This window comes from Vidua chalybeata, chromosome 7 (genome assembly GCF_026979565.1).
Source record: "Vidua chalybeata isolate OUT-0048 chromosome 7, bVidCha1 merged haplotype, whole genome shotgun sequence".
NCBI lineage: Eukaryota > Metazoa > Chordata > Aves > Passeriformes > Viduidae > Vidua > Vidua chalybeata.
In genome coordinates this window covers 15,665,743-15,683,711 of record NC_071536.1, presented here as the reverse complement: position 1 = coordinate 15,683,711, position 17,969 = coordinate 15,665,743, and the positions used below count along the sequence as shown (strand labels likewise).

The 17,969-nt window shown below is 40.0% G+C and overlaps 1 protein-coding gene across 4 annotated transcripts in view; it reads right to left on the bottom strand.

Moving 5' to 3' along the window:
* Positions 1-5,811, bottom strand: part of CWC22 (CWC22 spliceosome associated protein homolog) — a 29,094-nt gene extending 23,283 nt beyond the window's left edge. The window contains exons 1-6 of one of the 4 annotated variants that reach the window (XM_053947878.1): positions 5,776-5,811; positions 5,257-5,368; positions 2,554-2,621; positions 1,780-1,899; positions 1,413-1,670; positions 809-937 (exon numbers count right to left, since the gene is read on the bottom strand). In XM_053947878.1, coding sequence (XP_053803853.1) covers positions 809-937; positions 1,413-1,670; positions 1,780-1,899; positions 2,554-2,621; positions 5,257-5,283 — 602 coding nt within the window. In that variant the 5' untranslated portion in view covers positions 5,284-5,368; positions 5,776-5,811. Of the gene's footprint in view, positions 1-808; positions 938-1,412; positions 1,671-1,779; positions 1,900-2,553; positions 2,622-5,256; positions 5,369-5,457; positions 5,596-5,775 lie in introns of those variants that run through there. The other 3 variants (XM_053947877.1, XM_053947880.1, XM_053947879.1) reach the window with 3 other exon arrangements.
* Between the last annotated feature and the right edge of the window lie 12,158 nt (positions 5,812-17,969).

Below are 17,969 nucleotides of genomic sequence, written 5' to 3'. Positions count from 1 at the left end.
ACACAGAAACTTCCACAGACAAGTGCATTCTAAAAATAGCGTCAATAAAGTAATTTTTAAACTAAAATAACATTGCTAGTATAAAAATTAAATTTTGGGGACATGAAATACAGGCAAGTAAAAAGCAGCCCTGCAAAAGTATGAAACTTCATTATTACTTTTAACAGAAATCACATTCAGGAACTATTTGCTCACTGTCCAGATGTTACTTAATGACTTAATTCTCTTATTTTTATGCTAGTTGCCTGACTCTGACCTTCCCATCAGATCTATGTAATACACAATAAAAGTAATGCATTCCTCCTCAAATAAACCCATGACAGAGAAAGTTTTGCTATCTGTTTGAAATGTAACAGAATTATTTTTGGATCTACCAAGCTATAACAGCATAATGGTCTTTACATTACATCATTAAACAACACCAACACATAACTGCAGTAAAACTTGTTTTGCTAAATAGTAGCTAAAAATATTATTTGTCCCAGAAAAAAAAAAAAAAAAAAACAAAAAAAGCACTACAAAAATAAATAGATGGTGACAACTGTAAATTAAAAGTCATTCAAGTAAAATGTATTGGGAAAACCTTAACAAAAGGAAATATACAGCAGCTGTTGCACTCTTTTATTCCACCAAGCATACAACATCCTTCCCAGGAAAGGGATTATTCTGGATAGGACAATATGGCCTAAGGTTAATACTAAAACCTGACTAACATCCATACACTACTAATAGCACACACAGAAGTGTACACAGGAAGTGTACATGTTCCAGAAGAGTAAAAGAATTATTTTAAAATACTAAGGCTTACCTTCCGCGAACAATATTCTCCTGAAGGAGCTCATGAATGATGTTTTCTATATTAGAAACGTTCACTTTATTGACAAGACCATTGATTGACTTCTTCAAGGCTTCCCAGCTCATCCTCTGGTATGCCAAGCTATTACAGAGTATCACAAATTAATAATGTATAAATTTGAAGTTGCATTGAGCGAATTTATACATATATAGCATACATTCACATTTTCATTTAATCAGTAAAATAAATTAAAAATATTCACTGAATAAATATGAAGACTTGTTCACAATTATATATTCAACCACTAGAAAATCATTAAACCAACATGATAAATCAAAGTGTAATTCTCTGTAGATACGGTATAACCCAGTATGTTGTTTTGTAAGATGTTCCAAAAAAATCCTAGCTACATTCAGTATCCTGCTTTCCTTTATCATTTCCACTTTGCAGCAGAAGCAGGTAGTTTAATCTGATTCTCTTACATCTCTTCTAATAAAAACATACCACCAAAACAATGATCACAACCCTTAATGGATCCATTTTTTCTCAACGTTCTCTAAACACCTTAACTGTTTTGCTTGCAGCAAAAAAACCTACTATGTAACTTTGAACTCACCTATTTTTATCAGTGATTTGCTCTTGCATCATCCTGAGCTTGGCAGGTGGAATATATGCACCACCTGTGCGAGTGAGAATTGGATCCACTTCTTCTTTCTTCTTCTTTGAGGCAGTCTCATCATGAGCAAGTGAGTTCTGGCCTGTTGACCTCTCTGGACTCCTACGGTCAGGCGATGAGTACCTTCTCTGCTTCCTTCGATCATATTCTCTGTCTTCCCATCTCTCATAGTGTCTATCTCTCCCCCTTTCCATCCTTCTAAAGGGAAAATAAACACCCACTAAACACCCAAGTGTTTGTGAACAGCTTTCACATTTTATTCTTTAAAAATAAGTATTTCATTACTGATTAAGAAAGGGCTCCAGACCTTCCATCTGAAGTTCTGTCATCATAGTATTCCCGTCTTGAATATTCCTCATCATATCTGCTGTCATCAGAGTATCTCCTCTTCCTGGGAGATGGAGACCGAGACCTATCACGCTCCCTACTTGCAACACAAGACACAAAAACTTCTAGTAAAAGGCTGAGAAAATCAGTGGTAGTAATATTTACCTGCAGTATAATGTAACTATGCAGAAGTGTTCCAGTTCTGCAATGTGAGTTTCAAAATATGTGTCACTCCAATAAAAGGGTCTACTTTAACAATAATTTGTCATCAAGAAAATATTATCAAAAATCAAAGAAGCACTGTAAAAGAAAGCTCTTACAATTTGAAATTAAATGTTTAACAATAATAACATCAAATATCAATGGTAAATTCAGCAGCTTGCATTCCTCAGAACACACATATTCATTTGTTTCTACTTACTTTTTTGCCTGTACAGCATGAAGCAATGTTGCCCAAAAATGATAATTGTGGTATCAGCAATATGTGACTTCAAGCAAAAAGCTAGCATATAATTTCCGTTTTCAAGTTTCATGATAATTTAACTAAACACTAAGTTTTAGTAACAAATCCACTTAATTACTGTTATAGTGACACTCAAATAAGTTATTAAATATACTTGCTACACCTGCTTTTTACCACTTAGTTATGGTAATATGTAAAAAGAAACATAACCTGATGATTTTTTTAACTTCCCTAACTCACTATGTGAGGTGTATATACAGAATTGAAGGACACAAAAATCAGTCATTCTACCTGTCCTCCGGAGACAAACTTTCATGTCGGGAACTGTAGTTTTCCTTCCTGTCATGACTGGAACCATGCTTTAAGAAAAGAGAAAGAAAAAAAAAAAATCAAGCCCCAACATGACTGTGAGCGCCTCTCTTTAGATCAAAGCATACCATGTCTCAGTTACCACTCATTTACAAGGAGGGCCATCAAATAAAGCTGATGGCAGTCTGGTATGACAAGGAGAGGTTCCTGGTTCTCTAGGAACAAGCAGTTAAGCAGCTGGACACCCTGATACAGGATGCTGCACATGCCAAATGCTTCCACAGGTTCAAGAAGAAAAATCCACAAGGGTTACCATAAAAATTTATCTGGCTCAGGAAGCTGCAAACAGGTGGTGTGAGAGTACATGGGCAAGTACTATTATAGTTGCCCCATTCCTAAACTCTTAAAGGCATCTGCTGTTAATTACTGCTGGAGACTAGAGAAGATGGACCACTGGTCTGCCTTTCTTGCTTCCTCTTTTCAGATGCCATTTTCATTTGTTGTATTACACGCAATACCATGAACAGAATTCCATCATTTCTTGTTTAAAGAGTGTCTTTCCTCTCTCCTAAAAATTCCCTTTATTATTTTTTCCTTACATTCCCCCTTTTTACTAATCACAATTTATTTCCTCATGAGTCATTCCAAGTTTGATACATTACAAGCATCTGAGTTGTACTGATCTACTTGGCAGATTTGCAGGAGGATTGTGTAATTGATACACACTTAAACAGATCAAACCAAATTCCATGGGCTGAACCATGACATGAAGCATGGAGTAGAAGTATGGAGTCATACAAAAATCAGAATGTGACAGCATCTACAGTAAACAGAAAGATATTCATTAACATATTTCTAAACAGCAGCATTTGTAACCTGAGTACTTTCATTGCAAGGGTCATCTCTTCCTTTAAAATATTATTTATGATTTTTCAGAACCACAACCTCACAATGTCACAGAGTGATTATCTGTGAAATAGGGAACACCTCACTTGATGCAGAAACTCAACAAAAGCATTTCCTTATGCACTTTGATGGAACTCCCTGCAGCAACACTCAGCTCGTTCGTTGAAGCAACACCCTCTCCACCAACTGGCACACCAATTCTAGCCCCATCAAAGAACCAATTAAAACTCTGGGTGACCAGAATATAATGACACCTCTTCCATAAAAAGCAGAGCAACTGTTATGTCCAAACACTTAACTGGGAGGGTGTGTATATATTCAAACCAATAACTGTTTTTCTGAGGCCACTATAACATATCCTAGAATATTGCCCTTCCTAGGGGGCACTTCAAATTGTTAAAATTACGCCCAGCGTTCCGCTGCCTGCATCACGATGATGACATGAAACAAGGGCATTGCAGTGTCCACTGGCAGCATGCATCCCTATAGAAGTTATGCCCACCTGTGTAATTTTAGAGCCACATTATCTCTGACAGCAGAGACAGTACAAGGTTTTCATCAAGGTTTTCTATACCCCTTTCAATGCTCATTATATCACAGAGCAGATCACTTAATTCATTCAAGGGTAAGAAGAGTCCTTAAGTTGTTTTTTTTTTTCCCAGCACAGAAATATAACACCAGTATGTATCATAAGCTTCCAAGAAAGTGGTAATAAAATCTTTGAATAACACAAAATAATTACGGTATTTAAATCCTATCTAGCAGATGGAAAGAAGGCACTGGGTCTTTTTAGAATGATCCATTCTAATGGATTCTTTATCATCTGTGTCTGCCCAAGCAGAACCAAAGAGACAAATGTTCACAGAAATAAAATAATGTTATGGCTGTTTCTGTATTTGCCATTTATCACATCTCCTTGCAAAAGAAGCTATGCTTGCTGAAGAAATTGTCAACCCCAGCTCTTTGTGACCAGGTTTTCTGCCACAAGTTAGTCCTCTTCCTTATCCATTTTCATCAAAGTGATTAAGTGAAACTGTCCAAACAGTGTGCTTTTGCTAACTGGCTTATTCTGACAGATGAGGGAGCACTACCAGACTGGGAAGACAGGAGAAGGTATTAAACTACCCCTGAAGTATCCCTACTAGAAGCCACTCAAGTTGGAAGAGTTGGTCTAAAAGAGTGAAGAAGCCTATGCAGGTTCCAACTCTGGACAAACAGGCAGAGTAATACCACAGATTTGAGGTAGGGCATCATAACAATATTGCTCTGCTAACATGTCCCAAACCCAGCCTGCTTTGCAAACAGCATTTCTAAACTTCTTGCATTCCCAAAAAAATCAACCCCATCCACTCAGAAGTGGGACATATAGCTATTAAAAGGAAAAGTTTTAACATTTGTAGTATGACACACAGTTGCCAAATTAAATGCTACTTATTGTCTCTATATCTTTTAAAATTGTTGTTAACTTTTTCAAAATCTTTCTCCGCTCCTCTACATGCTTACACTTACTGTTGAGCCATCAGCATTCAGTCAGTTTTGACCAATTACTGCAACATTTTACACTAATAATATTCAGAACTTTGATTGCAAGGACAACAGCAACTAGAAATAGCTTTAATTTACTGACTCCTAGTAGCATTTATCTTTTAAACAGCTGCTGTCTGTTATAGATATTACTTGCTTTGCACTGAGGAAGTTTTACTTAACATCAACTACAAACCTAATTACCAGTGACATGGGAGTGATCAAATCCTACAATTTAGGTTTAAGAACACTTACATTTACTTGTGTCACCCTGCTCTTCATCTTGACTTCCTGCTTTTTACAAAGTTCTCAACGTGCAGCAATGAGGCAATCCAAGCTGGAGTTCAGCATATGAAAATCATTTCACCTGTAACACACAGAAGAAAATCAAAAGCTTTCGACTGCACAAGGTGCCGGAACACGCACCTTTATTCTGTCCTTTAAGGCTATGCTTACACAAGTCCTGAAACCAAAAGGCTCCCCCGGGTCTATTCCGCTTTCCTGCGGTCACACAGCGGCTGCACAGCAGCAGCCGGGAGCTCACCGCCACAGCCGGCCCCGAGCGAGCGGCCAGGCCGCGGCCGGGGCTGCCGAGGCCCTGCCAACCGACCCCGCCGCACGGCTCCCGGCCCGCGGCCTCCCGCTCGCGGCGGGGGAAGCCGCGAACCCCCGACCCGGGGGCTCCCCCGGACCCCACGGGGATGGCGGCAAGGGAACGGACGCCCCGCCGAGCCCCGCCCGCCCCGGCCCGCGGCCCCGGGCCCGAGCCCGCACCTCCCGCCGCTGCCGCCGCGCACGGCCCGGAACGCGTCACTTCCGGCGGCGCGGGGTGAGCGCGCGGCCGGCCCCACCCTTCGGCCGCCATGTTGGGGCGGGGCCGCGCGCTGCGTCGTCCCCGCCTCAGTTTAAAAGGAGCGCGCTCGCCGTGGGTGTTAAAGATAAAAACAGCTTGGGCTATGTTCGTCTGCTCCTCGGGCGGAGCATCCTAGGGGAAAAATACCCCGCTGCTACCAGCGCACACGTTTCCAGTCAGAAGCACGTGTAGCAGCAGTGAGCAGTCAGCCGGCCTCCCTGAGGGGTGGCGATCTGCCCGAAGCGCCGCTGGAAAATTGAGTGATTAAATACTGCTGCCCCTGGAACAGCAGCTGAGCGCGCACTTCTGTCTTACACCGTGGGCTAAACGGAGCTGGAGGTTTGTGCAGGAGAGACAGCAGACACTGCACTGTGCCGAGGCTGCCATGCTGTTGGAACGCCTGTGTGCTAGAGGGGTCTTTTTGACCTCGGAAAGTTTGAAGTAATTCAGCACCATGGATCCAGGCTAACAGAGAGCCCCTGGCTTATTATAGGCACAAATGTGTTTAGATTTTGGAAAGTAATTAAATGCATAGGAAGGGGATGAAAAAAAGGAAAGTGATACATAAAATATGCTTATGGTTCATTTTCATGTTCTTGTGAGATAAATGAAAATGAACTCTTCCAGGACACAGCAGATCAGGGTCAGGGAGGCATTATCTCAGCTCCATGTGTAATGGAGCTGTGTGGCGGTGCTGTGCCCACCCGTGTCCCTGCGCAGGTCCTGTGCCAGCACACCTACTGTGACGTGCTGTTCCTTGAGGGGATGAACGTGGCCATTAAACTTTCTCAGAGCTGGAAATTCTACATTTCTTTTTGGAGGTTGTTAAATCAACTTATTTATTTTGTACTGAGCATTAGAGTACTTACCTTTTGTCACACCATATAATACACCTGTAGCACTATTTTCATTGCAACAATTAGTACAGGCTCAAATGCTCACTGTCCAAAAAAAAAAAAAAAATCACAGCATAGTGAGGAGACGATATTCATGATTGGACAGATGTGGTCAGTGTGGTGCAGCAGTTGAAGACTTAATCCCCATGATTTAAACTGACTATCTTGCTCTTCTGTCACTATGATCTCAGAAGAGTAAGAGAAAAGAAGCATCAGGCCATGACTGAGATCTTGTTATGCAGCACTTTAACTCAGAACCACTTTGGTTTAAACTAATGTACCAGATCATGCTCCCCAGCACTTGAAGCATTCACAAAATGGGAACAAACCTGTTCTCAAACTTTTCCAAAGGCCAGCAATGCCATTGTAACGTTGTATATTATCACAGATACAAATACTCTGTGCTCAGGAGAGAATAGTTACTTTAATTTACACATTCATAAAAGTCAACTTTCTCATTTATGTTGCAATACTAAGCAGAATAGTCAAGGAAGCAAAACACACCTTGCTCAAAACCTACGTGGAAATGTTAAGAAACAATAATCAGAGAAAGTAAATGATTTTTTTTTCTGCTTATAACTTTTAGCTACAGGATTTGATTTATTTGGCTTAATGATTTGCAAATGTGGCTCTCACACAGGAGACTGGAAACAGCATGCATTTGGATGGTCGTACACGTTCTGACAATGTGAATTGTTAAATGCTTTCACACGATATTCCCTGAACGCACTTCCTGCCTGTGAACACTCCATGATTTCCCATTCTGCTGTGAAAGTAATCTTTTTCCTGCCCCACGCTGTGTAAACAGGTGTCATGAAATAAAAAGGCATATGGCGTCAGTGTGGCAGCAGCATCTCCTGAGAGGGACATCCTGTGGCTGATGGCGCACGTACCATCCCTCAGCCTGCCCCTCCAAATGCCCTGGGAGGGAGAAAGCATGGACAGCTGAGCTTTGCCTCAGAGGGAGCCTGAGGACAGGTCTTTTTTGAAGTGCCTCCACCAGGAGACTACTGATAACCTCTGAGAAACATGTCTGTGATTTAAGAGTGGCTGAATAATGTGTGGTGACTTCAGTTCTTCAGTTCTCTTCTTGGATGTGGAAAGCAGAGAAGGGGCTGGGGCAATGGGATTCACTGAACAAGGGAAGGGCATTTAATGCTGAATAGCAGCAGTGAGGTGAAGTTTCCCTTTTCTCCTAATGCTTTTACTATTGGATTATGCAGTGAAGCTCCTTTCTGCTCATTTCTTCCCTGCTCTGCTCACCTTACAGTCCCTTTTCTGCCATGGGTCACACTTAGATTTTATTCCTCAGCAAGTTAAAGGGCGAGTGCTTCAATTTTACTGTGGGTCTAGTCTTGTGGTTTGGCAAAATGCTTTAAGAGATGCAAGTTTTAGTTCTGTGAGAGAGAAAAGACAAAGCTTGCACTTCCCAAGTGCTTTAAGGGGGTAGAATGCAGTGCAGGGTGAGCACCCCTGATCAGCCTTTTGAAATCTGCTACACTCAAGATCCTAAATGTACAGAGTCTGAAGTAGAGATGTGAGCGTGGGTTCCAACTTCTTGAGAGTAAGAGGGATGCAGGCACATTCTCTAGCTTGGTGTGTCTTCTGCAACTTCTTGCTCAGCATGTGGGACTCTTAATTGCCTGGAAGGCACTCAGGTGAAGTAATTCAACTGAAGCAATCCTGATCACCCTGCAGGAGCCATGCAGCTACTCTGTGGGTATAAGAGATGGTGAGGATCTCTCATCTCTGTCTCAGTCTGAAGTAAATTACAGTTCGAATGGAGCATGATTATGGAGGCTGGAAAAAAAATCCAAAAACAAAACCACACAAGAATTAACTCATGTTGAGTGGCTTTATGTGTATTTAGAACAGCAATAATAAACAAAGAATTCTTCTCATTAAGTAAGCATGATGATCAGGCCTTGAAATACAATAATACCCAATTCATACAAAACTGAACTAACATGAGAAGTTTGCCTTCTGATAAAACAAATTTTAAATATAAACTTTTACACACTGAAAATGCTGAAAGAACTGACAATCCAATTGAGACTAATAGTAATTAAACAAAACATAATTATAATCTTTGAAACCTGTTCAAAGGGAGAAAGGATAATGCATCCAACAAATTCATGTTCATCAGCTTAATGTTTTGCATGAATAGTCCATTAGTAAGCCACAGGAAACATAGTTTTAGTCGTGTTGTTTTCCCATGGCAGTTTTTGTCATTGTGCTTGAAATGATAGGAGTTAAAAATCGTCCACATGGCACTCCCTGGGCTGGTGCTCCATCAACTCCCAGGCTTCCACAAGTGAGCAATAAAGACTTGCACATAGAAGCTCACTGAAAGTACCTAATGCTTCTGGAAAAACAGTGATAGCTGCTCCAATAGCTTATGCTGGTAACTGTGTCTTTGCAGTTAGTATTGCTTTATTAATTTATCTCAGAATGATGGATTGGACACTGGTTTCCTGCCTGCTTTATTAGGAGTAAGGAATTTATACACAGCTAATTCCCATCCAAGTTAATCAGTGTGACCTTTAGCATGCTGTAGAATTATAATCTTGTGCAAGGCTCAAAATTTGTTTCCAGTTAGCTGTTGCAATGTGCAATGTGCCGGCACACATCAGCTGAGATGAGAAATCTCATCCTCTGTGGTTTCAGTTTAAGGTCACATAAGTGAGGTGAGCCAGCAGAGGCTGGAGACAACACAGCGGAACTTGTTCAGTAGCGGAGTGGGTCAGGGACATGCAATCCCTACTCTACTGCTACCTTTTGTGTGGCAGGAGTTATCTCCAATGCAGAGTGTTAAGAAGCAACATATGGGAGAGAGAGAGAAAGAAGAAAGCTCTTACATCACATAAACACCATTGTTTCAGAGGGATCTAATATCCATGCTCTACAGTCCCCTCACCATTACAGTTTAATAACTGCTGGAAGATCATGGGTTTACAATACTAAGAAATATCTCTTTTTGATACCTTGAATGTGTGACACTCATGACATTCCATCACAAAATTTGTTTTTCCCAAGGAAACACCAGCAGACTCCTGCAGTGTGTTTTGAAACCTCATCAAAGTGAAGCTATCCCTCTGAGCTCAGTGGCAGGGATGATCATATGTGGAACTTCCACACAATTTTGTCTGTGTGCGAACACATCACATATGTTTGCTATTATTTTTAATGACAGTCTTTCAGCTGCTTCTCAGTGTAATAAAAAAAATCTACCCAGCTACTGTTTAAAGCACTTCCTAGTCTGTATCCTAAAATCTGCCTTCTTTCAGTTTTGGGGCAATGCTCTTCTCCAACCAGCTTCTGAAAACAATTCTTGTCCATTCAGGTATCTTCTAACCTTAAATTAATATACAGAGTAAGAAATTATTCAGAAAAGGAAAGCACAGTGAATGCAGATTGGCAAAAAAAAAAAAAAAGGTACATTTTTTTACTATGAGTTTTTGCTTGTTAATATTTTAATGTTTGTTTGAAGCCTTTCCTACTAAGTGGTATAGAGTGGAGCCAGACGTAGTGCTGCAGGTACAGGTCACTCTGGGCTGTGAACTGGTGTTTTCATGTCCTTAGTTTCACTTTGTCCTTACACACTGCAAAAGAATGTTGGTTCTTTTCCACAGTTCCAAGACTTCATCAAACCAAGGTATCATTCTATAGCCAGCACCCTGAAGTTAGAATTCCTGCCTAAAATTTCAGGAATTGTTCTTTAGCCTACTCAGAATGTCTTTTTTTTTCCTGGATCGAAGAGTCTTCTAGTGGTGTGAAATGGAAGAGTTAGCAGGTCAGTCGAGAAAAGAAGGTACTTCAGTCAATAAGATAGGTGCACTAAGCAGATAAGAGAAATTCCTTTGGAGTGATAGTGACACCATGTATGTAATTTAATATGATTTTAAACAAAATACAGACTTCCTGTGTATGTATATCCTACAAATTATTTAAAAAAAATTCACAGCAATTGCTAAAATTACTTGTTCTAACTAACAAAAATAGGTGCCAAAGTGTTGATGCTCATTTGGTATTTTTAACGGCTGTGTGCACACTGTATAATCAGTGGTAAGAGCTCCTGACCTTTTTCTCACTTTGTCTAAGAAAGATCTGTAAGCATTTTTTACCCCTTTAAACTGCTGTGGTATATTATCTAAAATTTTACTGTGTTATCCCCAAAATGTCACTGTAACAAGCCCCTTTAGGAATGTGTTCATCATGTCACACAATGCATTTGTTAATTATCTCATATCAGCACTACAGCAGACCTTCAAATTAATAGCTATTTCAAACTATAGGCAAACAGTAGGTGTCTGACTTAATTAACTCTGCCTGTGATGTGATTTGTATCTTGCTGGTGCTTGTGCTAAAAATGGGCACTGTTTTTCCTATGGCATATGGCTGTATTTCTCCAAAGGGCTGGGACACTGCAACTTGAGGAGCCAGGATTATTGTTATTTGATGATTTAGTTATCATTATGGTCTGCAGATCAGAAGATCTGCAAACACCAAGGCACAGCTAATGGAGTAAAGCCAAATTGATTGCGCTGTTATTTTGATGAACTCCAATAAGTAATATATAAAGAAAGAAACAAACTATTCATAAAAATACTAGAACATATTTGCTCTATGGTCTAAATAGAAACTGTATGATGGGTGATCTGAAGACTCACTGCACTCAAGGAAAATATTTTTTTTTTTTTTATTTTAAGGGTAAATTCTAATCCCAAGCACGGTTTCCTCCCTGCACCACCATGGCCAGGCACGGTTCCTCTCAGCTACCCAGCACAGGAAATTCAGCCATCCCTTTACTGGGATGATTATATGTCTTTGTTGTCCTAATTGTGGTGAAGTATTCACAAAACTCCTGGGGACACCATGAGTGCAGCTGAGCACTGTCAAAAAATGGTCTTCTTCTCAGGAGTCCTTCTGGACAGAAAGGTTTTATCTTCACTGGGGAGGGGGATCACATAAAACAATCACAGTGTTCCCTTGTGAAGGTACAAAGTGATCTTGAAGGGTGCTCATAAAAACCCTGTCTGGATACATGTGGCACCTTCCATCTGCCACCTCTGTGTGTTGCTGCACAGGAGTTATCCCAGCATAGCAACATATACTTGGATTTTTTACAAATTAAAAAAAATAGAGGTTTGTTTTTTTTTTTTAATATGTAATTGTGACTGTTCCATAATTTTTCATCATGGTGAAAAGACTTCTACATTTTAAGACATAAAATGCAACATGAAAAATGCACACAAAATTAGTATTTGTCTTTAACTCTGCTTCAGAATGTGTGGTAAACTCCACATCAGAAATAGAATACATTATATTATAAATAATAACTGTAAGTTAGCCAATAGTTAATGCTTAGAATCACCCCATGTGTGAATATGTGATGAATATTAATTATTTTTCATTGTTTTGAATGGGCTTTCTCCTCAGATGTTATATTTGAAGAGAAGCAGTACAGTCCTCTTACGGTTGCTAACTGTACCTTTCTATTTTGAGTTGAGTCATTACAGTTTCTGCAAAGTACCAAATGTTCCTATTTCCTGTGAGAAGGGTTTCCAAATGAGCCTTTGGCAATATTTCTGAACAAAGTGGGACCACTGTAGGAGTAAACTGGCTTTGCCTCTTAAATCTCCATGGGGCTTATGAGGCAAAATGACTTTAGGAGGGAAAGTAGGTTAAAGCAAGGACAGGCAGCCTCCTCAATCACTGAGCTAAAAGAAGCATAAATACCCACCTGATCCAGTATAGTTAAGACTCAGTAGTCCTAAAGAAGAGCACAGGTCAAGAAGCACCAAGTGACGCAAACTTAAAAAAATGTTCCCTAACTGTTACTTGGGTGATTTAGCTTTAAACTGGCTTTACCCTATAGAAGCAAATTAAGAAATCACATTTCATATAATGTTAATCTTTGAAAGCAATCTGTTTTTTTGGATATGAATGCTTTCTTTTTGTGTGTGTGTGTGTGTTCCTGCCAGTATATTTTAGTAAGCATTAGAGGGTTTGAGATTTTGTTGTGGTTTTTCTCAAGCATTGGACCATAGGTAAGTTGCTTGTATGAGAATTATTACAAAAGATAGTGTTTTGTTAACTGTTTTTAGAATTCCTTCCTTTAGACACAGATTCTCTAGGAATTAAAATGTTTTCTTATTTTTCTCTACCTAATCCGATCGTTTTTGTTGTTTTCCACCTTGTGAGATCTTATCAACAATATGGACTTTTTCCCTACATCCTATCTATAGCTTTAATGAACTGTTACTTCTGGAAATCCTTTTGTAAGTTTCCTAATATATTGTTACAGTGCTTCTCAGCTGCAGTTATGAATTACCATGATTTATTTTGATACCATGATTCATTTTTACACTGAGGAGTTTTCGTAGTACCAGAATTTATCAACAGTAGTTCTGTCACTTATATGCTATTCTCAATAGTATCACTGTGTATCATTGTGAGAAATTCAATTTTGAGAACAGAAGCACCTTCTCAGCTTTTTTCCCTTCTTTTTGTAACGAAACAGTGCCCCCAAGAGCTTTTTTTTTTTCAGGAAGGGACAGTTTAAGAAAATTAAGTCATCCATTCATCAGTATATTAATCTCTGAACATAAAAATTCTGCCCAGCATTGCGACCAGAGGTGTTGGTTTGAAGAACGGTCGAAAGAGTGTTTGTTTTGGTTTTCTTCTTTTTCTAATAATAGAAAGTTAACCAAATGACTGAATTCCTCTAATGGTTCCAGTTTGGAGAGCTTTGCTAGCACTCTGAAGAAAGAGAGGGGACTGCAGAGATCACTTCTCAGCACAGGTCTTTATGGCAGGGCTGCTTTTGTCCTTTGCCAGTTGACATCAGGACAGCTGGCAGTGATCTGGGAGGCAGCAGGAAGCACTGTTTGTTTGTTTGTGTGTGGATAAACAGAGAAGAAAGCATGAAGTGAAGAAGAACAAAGAGAGAATAAACAAGGAACAGCTTAAGTTACAGCAGTCATAAAAATACAAACAACAAGCCTATTAGGTATTTTGCTAAAATGTATGAAATACATGCAAAAATAATAATGAATAGCCTCTACAACTCAGAGAGGCATGTTTTTGTGATAACCTGAAGTGATAATTTTTTTTAAACATTTTTAAGTGTCAAGAGCCATCACTACTTTTTCTGACCCTGAAAAACACCTGCTATAAACAGAATTTTGGGTAGTTTGTAGTCTTTCTCTCCATCTCTTGGCATGGGTTTGCCAGGAGTTGAAACTCATAAATGAAATAAAAACCCCACATATGAGCAAATATTTGCTTTAAATCACTTTCAGTAATCTGTCACAGGAACACCTCGGGACTTCAATCTACAACATAAGTTTAAATAGTAGGCTTGGTCTCCCCAAAAAAGCCTGCTAATATCTCTCTTTAGCAGAGTGATCTCATTTTCTCTGGTGTATTTCTACAGACCCTTTTCAGCCAGGTCCTAGGCCCCTGAGAGATTTAGAAGTGGAAGTCAGCACTTTGAACTCTACAATATGCAAAGCTTTTCAGACTGGTAAATATGTGTGAGAGAGCCTTGTGTTGTGATAAGATCTGTGCCAGAGCAGGAATGCAGTAACAAGATAATGTTCAGATCAAGTGGGCAGCTGGTCAGGTCAGATGTGTTTATTTCTGAGTTGCACGGATTTGCCTGAATGAAGATCACTATGAGAAAAAGGGAAGTACTATAAAACACACACAGAAGAAATAAATCATAGCATTCCTAGGTACTCCCAAGTTCCAAAGAATAAAAGTGTGCTCTCGGTTGTGGGAGAGCAGCAGAATGAAGCTTAATTCTGTGACATGAGGCTTTGTTCTCTCCATAGATCCTGTCCAGATCCTGCAGCTTCCACAGCTTCATTACATATTCATTAAATATTTTTACATGGAAATTATAAACTCCTTTTGGGTCACAGAGTGTGTCCCATTCTTTAGCTCACTGAGTTTAGAAACGTAATTATTCCTCCTTATATTGGAATTACATCTAATTAGGAACTAATTATTAATAATAAAATAAATGTGCTGTAATTTATCTGTCAAATGCATCCATGTACTAATATTTTAAAGGCTATACTGTCCTCTCAAATAAATGTAGATAAAGATCTACTCTCTTAATAACCATTTTATGGATCTTCATATCTTTGACAAAATGTGTCTAGTTTTTCCAGTCTGTAAGCACCACAGCATGTACTTTAGGGGTGGGAGGATAAACTGTCCTCTGGGAAAATTAAATAAATTGGTTTTAGGTGCCTTGGGATGGTTGCAGACACTTTGGGGTGAGTCCCCTGTGTTTTGTGCTTAATATAAACACAGGGAAGTTGAAGTACGTCTAATCAGCATGGCCTTTCACTAGGCATTCAGGACATTATTTGCAATGCAGTGGATTTATTTTGTTCTGGTTAATAATCTGACAAATATCTGAGCTTTAGGAAATATTTCCCTGTCTAACATTCATAAATATAAAAATAACTTGAGGCATTTATTTTCTAGCATTCAAAATTCAATGTTTGCCTTAAATCTGGAAGTTTGCTCTTTTTAATTTTGAGCCAGACAAATATGAGCCTTCAATAGGTGTATGAGTGAGTATGACATTTCTGTGTACAGAAAATAATTCTGCTCTTTTTGCTTTCACTAGTTTTAGTCAACATTTCCCAGCCTGAGTTGGCAATACCAAAAGGTGATCCCACACAGCAAGTCACTGTTGGTTCAGCAATGATCTGCAGCATGTATGTGATGTTACTCCTGCTTGAAACTCCACGATTCCAGCTTCGCATTTGTTAATTACTTAAGTTTGGGGCAGAGGGCAGAGGGGAAGAGGTCTCCTTTTTTTAGGAATATTTGTAACTAATTTCCCTATCTATAGAAGTAATTCCTACTTAAAAATTAGAAGTAATTTCAATTGCAAAAACAGACACTAATTTTTCCCTTTCTTAATTTGATTTCTATGTGGCAGCAAACTCACCAAAGACAAAATGCTGTGGAAGAGAAGGTGATAATGGATGGTTTTATAAGGGGGGTGGAGTGAATTTTACAAAAGTGGGAGAAAGGTGACCTCTGCTCAGAAGCCTCCCTGCTCATTAGCAGGTGGATGTGGTTTAAAGATTCACTGTGGTGCAAAGAAAGAATCAAATTAGGTGTTGTGTGAAGCTGTCATTACTGTGTGTTTCTCTGTACAGTCCCAGCTTAAAGCATGTCGTTCCTTTCATAGCAGCCCCTCAGATTACTGTATCTCATCCTTCCCACATCAAAGTGCTGTCAGCACTTTCATAGTATAAAAAGAACACAGAGATAATTTTACAATACATTCTCTTCAAACAGATTTGTGCAGTTGCAACATTTCTTTTTATTCTGGGATTTGCAAAGGAAGATGCACTAAAATGAGTAGCATCTAAAAGCTGAACAAAAACAGGGAACTAAATACCTGTTTAATTGGACCTAAGCACCTCTGCAGGGATGGTGAGGATTTTAGGAAGTCAATTCTTCTCAAGTGCCACCTGAATTATATTTCAGTCAGCTTGAAAGAACCTCTGGGAATGTAGAAAACATCCATTCTTGAAAAACATTAATCATCTCTATTTACTAGCTAAAAAAACTTGGTACCTTAAAAAGTCTTCAGTAAAATATACAGTAATGTCAGATCCCACTCTCCACCTCAAAGGCTCAATCTCAGCTAGTAGCCAGCAGCTGGGCTCACTATCTTGGCCTTACTGCTCTATGAGAAAATAAAATAATAATTAAAAATGAATACAGGAAGAAAGTGAGTGAAAGCAGCAGAAAGACAGAACTTCATAGAACTGGCTTTAACTTTGTGGGTCTTTCTTTAATTCCACTCTTCCAAGAAATTTGTTTTCTTCTTAGTGATTATGCAGCTATGTATATATAATGTGTAAATGTTTCCCGTTGTATTTCCTTGCCATTTTCGTCATTTGCCAGCATCTCTAGAAGAGGTTGTCACAGAAGTAATGGTAGGATGGAAACAGAAATGAGAAAAGCACTGTGTCCTTGGCTCTTCATGAATGCAAAGGGACAAATACTTTGTAATAATGTTCCATCTTACAGAGAGGTCACAAACTGATCTCGGTTACTCGGTGTAAACCTGGAGAAATTCGGCTGAGCTCAATAAACTTACTCAGGCCTGAAATCAATTATTGCTCTGCTGTGAGTGAGATGGAACCCCGCTCCTCGGCCCAGTTCTGGCATTGAGATGCAAATGGGAGCGGCGGGGAAGAGGGAACGGTGCCCGGCATGGCAGCGGCAGCGGGGCCGCGGGGAAGCTGGCACCGCTCGTGCGGGACAGGCGCGGAACAAAGGCGGGGCGTGCCCGGCCGGGGCGGCCCGCGGAGCGACACGGCCGGGGGCAGCCGGGGACAGGCTCCGTGCAAGTGGGCAATTGTTACGCGGCCATGCAAGAACAGAAACAAAATGCAGTTTAAATACTCCTCCCCCAGGCCGGCCCCCGCGATTATGCTCCCAATGACCGCAGTGGTAGCTGTGGTGTCCGTGTTTCCATTTCGGTCCCTGGCATCTGCGGGCCCTGGCACTGAAGCAGAGCCCTGTGGGATGCCTGGAGGGCAGCGCTGTGCCAGGTTAGTGATGGGCTACATCACTTTAGACAAAATGATGCTTCCTGACACCCTCCCTGTGAGACTCACCCTATAGGAACAGGCTGCAAACACACAACACGAAGTCCCTTTCCATCTCCCTCTTGCGTCTTACCTCCTACACCAACAACCAAGCAATTAAGAACGTGTACTAATATATTGTATCAACTTAAAAATTACACTTCCCACCTGATGTGTGCCATTACATTTTTTTTTTTCTCACAGAGAATGTAACCCGAAGTGGCACATATATCAGTGGCTGAGTCTCAGTTCTCACAGAGGAACCCCAGTAGTACAGTGGGGTGTTTTGGGGGTAGGGGTCTGCACTCTTGAAACCCCTTCCCCAGGCAGTCTGTTCTCCAGCTTCATTAGCATTAATAAAAAGCAGAGGGGATTAAGAGTTTTGTTTCTTTTGCCACGTCAGTATTTTCCCATATAGTGACTAGAGGTCTATATAAGAAAAAAAAAAAAAAAAAAACCACTGCAACAGACTTTTTTAATCCTGTGCCATATTTACCCACTTGTGATTTTTTTTTTCTCTCTGGTAGCACATGTAAATAAATGTGAAGAAAATAAATACAGAATAGGCAGCTAATTCTGGAAGCA